The 13,123-nt window shown below is 45.5% G+C and overlaps 1 protein-coding gene across 1 annotated transcript; it reads left to right on the top strand.

Moving 5' to 3' along the window:
- Positions 1-2,069: 2,069 nt before the first annotated feature.
- Positions 2,070-9,089, top strand: LOC132592838 (uncharacterized). Its single transcript, XM_088654386.1, has 6 exons — positions 2,070-2,544; positions 4,529-5,014; positions 5,231-5,312; positions 5,577-5,656; positions 6,329-6,455; positions 7,082-9,089. The coding sequence occupies exons 2-6, from the start codon at positions 4,601-4,603 to the stop codon at positions 8,329-8,331; spliced, it is 1,953 nt and encodes a 650-aa protein (XP_088510512.1). The 5' UTR covers positions 2,070-2,544; positions 4,529-4,600; the 3' UTR covers positions 8,332-9,089.
- Positions 9,090-13,123: the final 4,034 nt, after the last annotated feature.

Below are 13,123 nucleotides of genomic sequence, written 5' to 3'. Positions count from 1 at the left end.
TCAGACTCGCCCTGCTCTGCTTTAGACTCCGGGAAAGCTGGAGGGACATTGCCCGGCTAGGCGTCTTGAAGAGCCCAGACTTACTGGAACAAACTCTAGGGTTGGGGCAAATGCTGAAAATGCTTTTAAATGTTTTCAAGAGTTTTTAATCTGTGGTGTTTTGAATTTTGGTTTAAGCAGCTTCTGCAGGTCGAGTTTCAACGCAGTGCGTTCCTGGAGCTTCTCCAGCTTTCTGCTGATCTTTCCGGTTTGCTCCTCTGTCACAATGCTTCTTTCCAGCATCTGGACCATCTGGTCTGCTGCTTCACTAAGGCTGCAGCTTACGTAGTTTCTTATTTTAATCCATGAGGGAGTGATTTCCCCCCATCAGAGATTGCACCTTTTCTGAGGGCTCACCACCCATAGACACTGAAGGGTCCCTCCGTGAGCTTGCAGCAATGAGACCTGCAGCTTTAGCCGGCCGATCTCTGCTGCCTGAGGGTCAATATTCACTACCGGCTTGTTCTTCATTTTTCTCGCCCTATCAGCATAGCAAAAGGTTTTCAAAGTCTCTTCAAGGTTGGAATCTGCTGGGCTCACACAGGCAACCATCAAGGTGTGGCTATTGCCTCCCAAGGAATCTTGCAAAAAGCATGTTAACTTTGAGTCCCTATAAGGGACAAAATTTCCCTTCTTGGTTTGCTCCCCAAGAACGCTGGTGACATTCCCCAGGCAGAGGAGTCCTTTGTTGATGTTGATCCCTTCCCGCAGTGGATCACCACCTGCTTTGGTCTTCTTTTGCCTTTCTGAACCAGCAAGGTCTACGAGGTCCAGCTTGGAATGAAAACTGGTGTTTGTGTCACTGGCTTTTCTGCTCAATGGTCACGGTGAAGGTGGCGTGAGATGATGCTCATTGCCGTGGCAACCACCATTTGCCACTCCATCCTCTCTTTTATTTCTTGGAAGAGAAGCTTTATTGCCCGAGGGATGATTCCGACAATGGGGTCATTCTCTTTGCCAGCTGTGTAGGCCCCTCAACCATGGCATTATACCCTTTGAAGATGCCCATTATAAGGGGAGATATGCAGGCGTTGAACACCTCCTCTTGCTCAGTAGATAGGTCGAAGACATAACCGTAGGTGAATGCTTTGTCATTACCTAGAACCACCTGCTGTTCTCCAGGGACAAAAGACAAACACATCTGGCAGCCCTAAGCAAATCCCTTAGGAACAAGGGGGCAGTGGCACCTCAGTCCCGCCCCCCCCAGGGATGACCCTGGCCTCTTCTTTTTGATCCAGCTCTTCTCCTTTTGACTAGTGAGTCAGCTCTCCAGGAAATCTAAGAAGATTATGGCATTTGGTCAGCTGGCAATTTATCAAGGAGAGTTAAGAAAATCCCTCCTGTCCTAAGAATTTGCCCAGAGCTCCTGATGTGTCCAGCAGCCGCCCAAAGGAGTTGGCAATGGTGGGCCAAAATTTGTTCCCTTTGCCTCTCACATTGCAGCAGACCAGAAGGGAAAAATGGAAGTTTGGCTTTTATAAGTTGTGTGACTTTGTTTTTGATTGATTATCATGTGAAACGACAAATACGATAGAGACTATGAATAAAATAAGGAAAAAGGTAACCAAGACAAATAACTGTGCGGAAGGACCTAGTTAATATATAATGCAGCAAGTATAACTGGAGGTCAAAAGAAAGTAGAAACAATGTAAATAGTAGAGGAATGTGTTTATATAAGAATGGGTGTTTGAATTTGTATGTTTTGTGATTGTATCCATGTATGTATGTTTACTTTATTTCTTTCTTATTCTTTGCTTTTTTCCTTGATTGCTTTTTTGCAACTCTTCATTTTAATCATTTTAATCAATAAAGACTTTATTAATAAAAAACAAAAACAAACCACACACATACACACAAAACAATGAATCAGTGTGTTGCGGAGGCTCCTTCCCCCAACTCACAAGATTCCCACACTCTAGGATTCTACAGAGGGGTTTTCTGCTTTGCAGATCCCTTTCCACCTCCTCCTGTTTCTGGCCAAGGGAGGAAGCAGCTCAGAACCCAGCCAGGAGGGTCCTTAAAAAACCACACACACACAAAAAAAAACAAAAACAAACAATGAATCAGTGTGTCTGGCAATTAACCAGAAAGTTGGCGCTTCGAGCTGACCCAGGAACGGTTGCGAGTGCAATTCCTGCATTGCAGGGGGGTTGGACTAGATGACCCTCGGGTCCCTTTCCAGCATAGCTGCCAAGTTTTCCCTTTTCTCGCGAGGAAGCCTATTCAGCATAAGGGAAAATCCCTTAAAATAAGGGATAAATTGGCAGCTATGCTGTCCAGAGAGAATCCAGCACAGGGCGCAGAGAGGGGGAGAGGGGTGGCTTTGTTGCCCTCGGCTTTGCAAGGGTTAAAAGGAGCTGAGCTGGATTCCTAGAGAGGGCAGGAAATGAAGGAGGGGGCGGGTCCTCCAGAGCAAGAGCCCCTCTCTTCCTGCAAGGGGCGTGGCGTGCAGGGTTGGTCTTTTTCCTGCGCCTGCGCTGTTTCGGGGGCGCCTCCTGGGAACTGGTGAGTCTCCCCTCTCTCCCCACTTAGGGGGCGCTGGGGAGGGGGTGTGGGTGGGCGTCGCCTGCCCCCTTCCTCTCTGCAGAGCCAGATAGAGAGTTCTGCTGTGGGTCTGACTCTGCGGCAACTCTGCTCTCTAGGGCTCAGGACGCTGCCTGCCACTTTGGGGGAGGGTCTTCGGGTCAGGAAAAGTCTGAGAGCATGCAAATCAGCCCCATTAAGATGGATGGAAAAGTCGCCTTTATTAACAGAAGTCGTAGCCGACTTGGACATTCAGACAAAACAGACGGCAAAAACAAAACAAAACAAAAACCCTGCGAAAACTGAGCTATGCAATGAAGGAAGGAGTGAACTGCTTGGAATGCAGATCCACCTTTAATACCCAGTTATAAGTGGATTTGCAAATATGTCAGACAAAACTGATTACAGTGGAATTATAGAGTGATTAGGTGATGCAAATAATTTATATGTATTCTATATCTGACTTCCCTTAGCGATGTTTTCTTTTGAAATGTTTAAGGGGTTTTTTTTTTGTTCACTTTGTGCTAAATATGTATACTGTAGGTGACCTCCTTTGTAATGTTTTATTTTGAAATATTTTAAGATAAGATTTTAGTTTCCTGTTAATTATGTTGCTTGGACTGTATACTTTATATCTGACTTTCTTCAGGAGTGTTTGATTCTGGATTGTTTTACTGATGCTTAATGTGCTGTAAACGGCTTTGAGATTTTTCTTAAAAATATAAGGCGGTATAGAAGTGAAATAAATAATAATAATAATAATAATAATAAATGAGGAACATTGGAAGACGGAGGGCAAAGAAAAGAAAGTGCTGCTTTATGCAGTGCAGAGTTAAACCTGGTAAACTCCAGTGCTTAGGGCGAGGAAAGAAGCTGGGAGATGGCTCAAATGGGAGCGGAGGAAAAACCTGATTGGTGAGGGCTCATCCTGGACACACTTCCTAGTGGCAGTGAAATTTATTTCCTAGATCTGTTTCAACCGGGGTTTAGGCCCAGTTTTGAACACATATGTATCTGGGCCCCAGATCAAAGACCAAAGGACCCCACCAAAGTAGTATGCCTTGAGAGCGTTGCAGATTTCAAGTGCTAGGAAACGTGACCGAAGCAGGAAAGAAATGTGCACTGGAGTGGGAGTGGGAGGGAGAGCAGCTCTTGAGGACCCCAGGGTTAGCACCCCCAGTCCACCCCATTGTCCAAATTACACTCGGTACAAATGACTCTTCAGTCACAGTTCTAACTTCATACGTTCACTGAAAACACTGAAAGGCAAAAGAAACCAGGCTGATTCATCTCACAGAAATCCCTTCAACTCCCTGCACATCTTGCATGATCACATTCTTCCTGGCAGGTCTAGAGCAGGCATCCCCAAACTCAGCCCTCCAGATGTTTTGGGACTACAATTCATATCATCCCTGACCACAGTGGCGTAGTAACAGGGGGGCGGAGGGCGCAGGCTGGGTGGGGGCAGCAGGCTGGACAGGGCTGACAACGTTCAACGGCCGTGGCCACCGCCACGCAACACAGCCACTGCCATGGAGTAGAAGCCCCGATGCAATCGAGACTGCCTCACTCTGCGGCTTGCTCGCAGGGTATGCTGCATCACAGCATTGCATGCCTCCTGTGCATGCATGCGTGCGACGAACACCCCGGCCCCCGGCGGGGTACTTTCGGGTTTTCCGCCCCAGGCAGCCAGGTGGCTAGCTACGCCGCTGCCTAACCACTGGTCCTGTTAGCTAGGAATGATGAGATTTGTAGTCCCAAAACACCTGGAGGGCCGGGTTTGGGGATGGCTGGACTAGAGGTTTACTTCTCCTCCTTCCTTTTTCGGTAAAGAAAGTCCAGAGTCTGCTGTGGTGCAGTCCAGTCCTGGTTCGTAGCAAGACTCAGGCATGCTTAATTCAGGGAACATTTTTATTCTCCTGACCGTGTATCTATTTTATAATGGAACAATCTATTTGATTTGTAGAAGTTGCTAGCTCCTGTTGGTAGCAGACCAAGGGATTCCTTCTGATCTCTTGGAGGCTTCCTGAGAGCCCAGATGGATGAGCAAGACTCAGCTGGCCCTGAAGCAGGAAGAGGCCATGCCGTCAAAACTGGGAGCAGTGGAGGATTCTGGGAAAACTCTGTGCAGAAGATCTTGGGTGAGGAGGACATTCTCTGCTCAGATTCACAGAGCCAGCAATTCAGGCAGTTCTGCTACCAGGAGGCCAAAGGACCCCGAGAAGTTTGCAGCCGCCTCCACCACCTTTACTGTCAGTGGCTGAAGCCAGAAAGGCACACGAAAGCTGAGATGCTGGACCTGGTGGTCTTGGAGCAGTTCCTGACTGTCCTTCCACCGGAGATGGAGATCTGGGTGAGGGAATGTGGAGCGGAGACCAGTTCCCAGGCGGTGGCCCTGGCCGAAGGATTCCTCCTGAGTCAGGAAATGGAGAGACAGCAGGCAGAGCAGCAGGTGAGAGAGACTTTCCTCTGGATGCTCCCAAAGGGGTCTGAACAGGAAAGGGCTTCAGTCAGAGGGCCAATCTCAATGGGCCTTCAAAGAACTGAACATCCATTTTTGGAAAGCATTAAGTGGATGGTATTAGATACCCCTAAAGCTCTTCCCTCATCCATTCCTTTTCCAATCCTTCTTCCCGTTCTCTGTTTTGAATCTTTGTTGCTCTTTCAGGGAAAGGATCTGTTTGCAGAAAGGAGCCAAGATTCCTCTGAGGCAGAGAAGTGTCTGCTGAGCACCAGAGAGATGACACTGGGTAAGGAGGAAGGAGTTTCTTCTCTGTTTGGTCACATTCTGTTTGTTTTGGAACTAATCCGTAGGTTCTTTTAATCATTTGGGGCCAAGGGCCCAAAGGAGGGGAGATGTATTTTTGCACAACTAAAATATGAAATGGGTACAAACATCAACATTCACTCAGCAGGTGAGGCTTTTAGAAAGGCTCTTCTGTATTTAGTACTGCGCTGCTTAAACCTCTGAGAAACAGGCACTAATACTTCCCGCTTCCCTTTTTGTCTTGCAGCTGACAGAAGGACAATGGCAAGACCTCCTCATCTATCTTTTCCTGGTGGAGGGGAAGCAGTGGCTGTGGAAACAATTCAGGTAGGAGGAAGGAGCATTGGGGGGAAGGAGGCTGAGGGAGGGGGCAGGCAGGCTGCCCTTGGGCTTGAATGAATCCCTCTCCTCATCTTTGTTCCGGTCAAACTTGCCCTTAATAAAGGCTTAAAATGCAATTCCAGAAGGTTAATAAACAACCATCTCACCTTAACTGACCTTCTGAATATTGCTATTATCATTTATCTGTAGTTGTAGTTTTATTTATCGATTTTTCATTTAATGTTAAAATAGGCTTCTATCCATAAAAATCAGGGGCCAGGATTCCCCTAATGAGCCTCATCAGTTGCACTTTCCCCTTCCTTCCCCTCCTGTGACCCCCTGCACCCCCTTGAAGTTGGCCGTGGGGCATTGGGAAGGTTTCCCCCTCCAGAACAGCAGACGGGGAGAAGAAAGAGGGGGTCCTTCCATCTGGGAAACAGGAACGCTTGCACAGACAGACTGATTTGAAGAACGCCATGTGGATCTCCACCCATTTACACACAGATTAATACCCATTAAAAGACACAATAAAAGACGTGTAAAAGAAGCATCCATAATTAAAATGTACAACTATACAATCCCATTAAAAGAACACAGCAATTAACAGGCAGAAAACAACAGAGCAATTTGTGTTAGATAATGTTTTTTAAGAAGAAGACTTTCCCCTTTTTCTTTTAGGGTCCGGTGTGCTTTGAAGATATAGCTGTTCATTTCGCACACGAGGAGTGGGCGTTGCTGGATCCTGACCAGAGAGCTCTACATAAGGAAGTCATGGGAGAGAATCGTGGGATCCTGGACGCTCTCGGTAAGGCTCCCTGTTGGATCATGATATCTGTTTTGAACTGGAAGTATTTTGATGAAGCTAAACAACAACACCCACAGCACCTGGGGTTCTGACAGCCTCACAGTGAACTGTGAATGGAGAGTTATCTACTGCTTTATCTCTGAATATTCTTCCTCCAGTTTTGCCTTTTTAAACCATGATCTGGCTGGTCTGAACTGCCCAGGCCTTTTTAAATGTAGGCTTCAGAGTGGTTAGTTTCTGTTATGTTTTCATGTCTTTCCTTCTGTCTGTCTGTTCTTAGTAGACCAAAGAGACTTCTGACATGGGGGTGAATTGGATTCCATTATTAGATCAAACAAAATCCATCAAAGAAAAGAGCCAGGGTTTTTTGAATCTCGGGTTCCCATAAATATGTCTGTTAATGCTTGTCAAAAAAGTTTATGAACCCTGTAGTAAGACTTTTACTAAGTTGCCATTGTTTATTAATCTATGGCCTGTAAAAGTGTGGGGGAGAGGAATGTTATTATGATGACAATTTTATTAGGCAGCCTATTTACTATGCTTTTATAATTGACAAAGGGAAATAAATAAATACTTGGAGCTCCATCCCTTCCTGGTGTTCTAATGTCTTTCTCTTTTTGATACAGCTAGTGATGAATTGGAAATTAACAAGGGAGGCCATGACAAAATCCACACAATGGAGAAGCCATATAAATATATGGAGCGTGGAGAGAGCTTCAGTCAGAGTTTCCATTCCACTTCCCATCAAAGAATTAAGAGCGGGAAGAAACCAAATCAGTGCTTGGAATGTGGAAAGAGCTTCAATTCCGAATGGAGTCTCACTTGCCATCAAAGAATCCACACTGGGGAGAAACCATTTCAATGCCAAGAGTGTGGAAAGAATTTCAGGCAGGAGGAAAGTCTCACTTCCCATCAAAGAATTCATACATTGGAGAAACCCTATCAGTGCTTGGAATGTGGAACAAGCTTCACCTGGAAGGAAAGTCTCACTTCCCATCAAAGAATTCACACAGAGGAGAAACCCTATCAGTGTTTGGAATGTGGAAAGAGCTTCAGTCAGAGCACCAATCTCACTTCCCATCAAAGAATTCACATAGAGGAGAAACCCTATCAGTGCTTGGAATGTGGAAAGAGCTTCAGTCTCAGGCACCATCTCACTTCCCATCAAAGAATTCACACAGCGGAGAAACCCTATCAGTGCTTGGAATGTGGAAAGAGTTTCAGTCAGAGCACCAATCTCACTTCCCATCAAAGAATTCATACAGGGGAGAAACCCTATCAGTGCTTGGAATGTGGAAAGAGCTTTAGTCACAAGCACCATCTGACTTCCCATCAAAGAATTCATACAGGAGAGAAACCCTATCAGTGTTTGGAATGTGGAAAGAGCTTCAGTCTCAGGAATAGTCTCACTTCCCATCAAAGAATTCATACAGGGGAGAAACCCTATCAGTGTCTGGAATGTGGAAAGAGCTTCAGTCTCAGCCACAATCTCACTTCCCATCAAAGAATTCATACAGAGGAGAAACCCTATCAGTGTCTGGAATGTGGAAAGAGCTTCAGTCTCAGGCACAATCTCACTTCCCATCAAAGAATTCATACAGGGGAGAAACCATATGAGTGCTTGGAATGTGGAAAGAGCTTTACTACAAGTGTAAGCTTACGTCGCCATCAAAGTAGTCATCGTGGGGAGAAACCCTTTCAGTGCCAAGAGTGTGGAAAGTGCTTCAGTCAAAAGGGAAGTCTCACTGCTCATCAAAGGCTTCATACAGGGGAGAAGCCCTATCAGTGCACGGAATGTGGAAAGAGCTTTTACCAGAGCTGCAATCTCACTTCCCATCAAAAGTCTCACAGGAACGGGACACTGTTCTTTTGTTGATGCAGCCTAGAATAGCATTGCTCTCTTTTTTGCTGCTGCTGCATCCCTCTGTTCACGCATGTAAAGCTGGCAGTCCACTAAGACCCCTAGATCATTTCCCCATGTGCTATTGGCAAGGCGGGTGTCTCCCATCATATATTTATGCAGCTGTTTATTCCTGCCTAAGTGTGGAACCTGACATTTGTCCCTATTGAAATTCATTTTGTTGGTTTGTGCCCAATTCTCCAATTCTGTGTTCTCTGGCATTAGCTACCCTTCCCAGTTTGGTGCCATCTGCAAATTGGATGAGCACCTGCTCAGTTCCTTCATCTAAGTCGTTTATAAAGATGTTGAACAACAACGGGCCCGGGACAGATCCCTGCGGCCTCCCACTTGTCACTATTTTCCAGGATGACGAGGAACCATTCATGAGTTCTCTTTGGGTTCAGTCAGTCAACCAGCTACAAATCCACCTAACAGTTCCCTCGTTCAGCCCACATTTTACCAGCTTCCTCATGAGAATATCATGGGGGACTTAGTCAAAAGCCTTACTGAAATCAAGTTACACTACTTCCACAGCATTCCCCTGATCAACCAACTTGTTGCTCCATCAAAAAAGAAATTATATTGGTCTGGCATGACTTATTTCTGAGAAACCCATGCTGGGTTTTAGTAATCTAATTGCTCCCAGACTGACTTCTGAATTATACTTACAGGTAGGTAGCCGTGTTGGTCTGAGTCGAAGCAAAATAAAAAAATTCCTTCAGTAGCACCTTAAAGACCAACTAAGTTTTTATTTTGGTATGAGCTTTTGTGTGCATACACACTTCTTCAGATACCATATAATTCTTCTGAATTATATGTTCTAGGACTTTTCCTGGTATTGATGTCATCCTCACCGGTCAGTAGTCACCTGGGTCTCCCCCCCCTTTTTTTTAAAGGTGGGGACATTTGCCCGCTTCCAGGCTGCAGGGATCTCATCTATTCTCCAAGAATTCTAAAAGATGATAGAAAGAGGCTCTGAGTTTACATCTGCAAGCTCCTTTAATACCCTTGGATGCAGCTCATCAGGCCCTGGAGATCTGAATCCATTTATAGTAGCCTGGTGTTCCCTTACTACCTCTTTTCCTATCTTCAGCTGCAGCTCCCTCTTTGCATCATTGATTCTGTTATCATTAGGTTGGGCACGGCTTTCTTTTGGGGAAAGACGGACGCAAAGTAGGTGCTGAGTGGTCTCCATCTTCTTTCTCTGTCACCCAGCAGCATTTCTCTGTCTTTTCCACACAGAGGACATACCACTTGCTTGTTCTTCCTCTTGCTTTGAACATAGCTGAATAAAACTTTTTAAATTATTTTCAATCTCTCTTCCAAGCCTGAGCTCATTCAGAGCTTTGGCCTGCCTAGACCTCCCTGCACCTGTTGGCTACTCATGGATACTCCTCCTTTGTGATTTCCCCTTTCTTCCATAGCAGTGAGACTCTACCAGTGCCATATCAGATAAACCCTATCAGTGCTTGGAATGTGGAAGGAGCTTCACCTGGAAGGAAAGTCTCACTTCCCATCAATTACTTTATACAGTGGACAAACCATATCAGCGCTTGGAAAGTGCAAAGTGCTTCAGTAAGAACAACCTCGCAGCCCTTCAAAGAAAGCGTAGCAGTGCTTGGAATGTGGAAAGGGCTTCAGTCAGAGGGCCAATCTCAATGGCCCTTCAAAGAACTCACGGCAGGCAGGGAGAAACCATATCAATGACTGTGTGTGAGTTTAATTTGAGGACACTTTATGAATATGCAGGTGAGGACTGCAACACTCATTTGGCAACCCAGCAAAAGATTGACATTGTCTGTCAAAACCATGGCGTGAATACACCCTCAGTGCCCAATATCTCTTCATAGCCAGATCTGCGGGGTGCAGTCATTGGGCAAGGGGTTGAATACCTGCTTCATGTCACGCCTGCAATTTGACAAGCAATTCATGTACTTCAGGAGCCTCCAATTTACTAATCCGCGGTGCTCCTGATGGCCACTGCCATCCTCGGCACATCCAGGATGGTGGTCGTGTCCCCTTGAAGCTCTTTCAGATTTCTGCTCCACACACAGAACATCTTCCAGAAAAATATAACTCATACAAACTCATATTTATGCTTTTCAGTTAATTTATGATTCGTATATGATTTATATATGATTTATTACATATTTTCTGTGTGTATGTGTGGGTCGTTTTGGATTTTTCTTGCCCTAAATGATTTAATTATGATTTAATTATGATCTGCAATTGTTATGATTTATATATGATTTTATATATGTATTTATATATGTAATTGGGTTTAGGGCTTGGGTGTGTTTTTTGTTGTTGATTATTGTCATTGTGTATTTTTTTTTGTTTATTTGCCTGTCTGTGTTGGTCTCTGTGTGTGTAATTTTTTAATCAAATAAAATCTTTAATAATAATAATAATAATAATAATAATAATAATAATAATAATAATAATAATAAACAGAACATCTTCCAGAAAAACCACAAGTTTCAAGCTTCCCTCTGTGAGAAGGGTAAGTCTAGGATTCCCTTGCTGCTGTTCTCCTTTGATTATTCAAAGTACATTCTGAGTGGATGCAAGGAGCAAGGGATTGTATCCTGGATGAAGAAAGAGTTCTGTCTGCCGTACTTCAGAGGTGGTTGGGAGCAACGACAAGCAGTTCAGACCCCACTTTCCCAAGCCTGGTGGGAAAGGCCTGCAAGGCAAGGAGCAGGTCTCTCACGAGCAACCTCTTCAGTGGAGACAGAGTGTGAGAGTAGCGGTTGCTGACAAGTAGTAGAGAAACAGTGTTGTAAAAATTTGCGGAGCTACACGGTCCTAGGAATAAGTGGATCCTTGACCCAGGTAGAGTCCAGGTATGCTGGCAGGCAGACGAATTTAAGCGTCTCCTGCCCACCAAATAACAGAGACCAAACCAGGACGTACGAAGCAAGGCACTTTTATTTTCACTGTTGCAACAGGGTCCTTCCTCTCACGCAGAAGAACAAGGAAGGAACCCCAAACAAAGGTGTCTTGCCCTTAAAAAGAAATTTGAAATTGGTTTCAGCCCACCCCCCAGAAGCATCACCCATACATCACAGAAGGGGTGTAGCCCAAGACCCCCCCTCCCTAGATTCATCATAGGTACATCATGAAAGGGGAGGTCTGGTGGCAGTAATCTGAGCATCCTGCACCCTGCCCCCAAAACCTAATCAACAAAAAAGAGAGATATTTACATTTCCCTGTTTCCCAGCCAAGTTAATCACACCCTTTTGTCTGGCACCCAGGTATCAGGATGCCAGGGATTATCACTTTAATTCCTGAGACAATGAGAGGGTTCCCCCCACCCCCCTTCTTCCTTGCAGAGGAACACCTGGTCAGAGAGAGTCAAAATGGTGTCAGAAAGGCCTGTCTTCCTGTGCTGCTTCAGACATGTTTCTGTACATTCATGTACATGTTTTATGAACAATTATTATTATATATATATATATATGACCTTAAATTTCTTATAACAACAGCATTATAACACCCATTGTAATCAGGTGACAAAAGTTTATGTACCCAACATTATCTTGAAACTCTTGTGTGTTTGTTTTAATAAATCCGTTGCATTCCACCACACATCTCCTCCTTTGCTAAGTTAGGGGTGAAGGGTTCAGATAAGAGTTCCCTAAGGTGGCAGCGGGAATAAAGCGGTGGTCTGATGAAAGACCCAGTCAAGACCCAGCTCATAGCTGTGCATCTTGAATCAAATGGGGAGGGGGCACAGGAGTGGGTGGGCCATGCCAGAGCACCTAGGAGCAAAGGCAGTGCAATGTGTGGGGCTTGTTGTTGACTCCTGCTTTCAAGAGAGAAACCACAGAGGGAGATGTTTGCTCCACTTTGCAAGGGTTCAAAGGGTAATAAACAAAATCTGCCCTTCTTCCCTTATGGGGTATACAAGAGCCCTTGTAGAGACCTTTGGAGGTTCTCCATCGGTAGGAGAAAATAACAGAGGCCAACCAGAGAATATTGAGAAGCAAAGCAGCTAGTAAGCTTGATCTTTCTTGACTGTTGCAACAGGGTGTTCTCCCTCTCACACAGGAGAAAAGAGGAGGACCCAGAACAAAGGTGTGCCTGCCCGTATATAGACATTTGACATTCCCCACTCCAGTCCCGGGCCACCCCCAGAAGCATCATACATACATCACAGAAGGGGTGTAGCCCAAGACCACCACCTCCAGACACGTAACACCTACCTCACAGAAGAGGCGGTCTATAACAGAAATCGGAGTGCCTTGTTTACCTCCTGTCTAGCAAGTTACCTGTTAATGGCCATTTGATTGGATTACCTGGGGATGGAGAGCCTGGCCAGTCTTTTGTAATGATAAATACTTAGTCGAAACAAACAAAAAAATTCTTTCTAGTAGCACCTTAGAGACCAACAAAGTTTGTCATAAGGTAAAGGTAAAGGGACCCCTGACCATTAGGTCCAGTCGTGACCGACTCTGGGGTTGCGCGCTCATCTCGCATTATTGGCCGAGGGAGCCGGCGTATAGCTTCCAGGTCATGTGGCCAGCATGACAAAGCCGCTTCTGGCAAACCAGAGCAGCACATGGAAACACCGTTTACCTTCCCGCTTGGAGCAGTACCTATTTATCTACTTGCATTTTTTACGTGCTTTCGAACTGCTAGGTTGGCAGGAGCTGGGACCAAGCAACGGGAGCTCACCCTGTCACAGGGATTCGAACCGCCGACCTTCTGATCAGCAAGCCCTAGGCTCAGTGGTTTAACCACAGCGCCACCTGGGTCATAGGTA

This window comes from Zootoca vivipara, chromosome 11, assembly GCF_965207765.1.
Source record: "Zootoca vivipara chromosome 11, rZooViv2.hap1.1, whole genome shotgun sequence".
In the NCBI taxonomy this organism is placed as follows: domain Eukaryota; kingdom Metazoa; phylum Chordata; class Lepidosauria; order Squamata; family Lacertidae; genus Zootoca; species Zootoca vivipara.
Note: the sequence above shows the minus strand (reverse complement) of the source record. Positions and strands in the feature narration are given on the sequence as shown.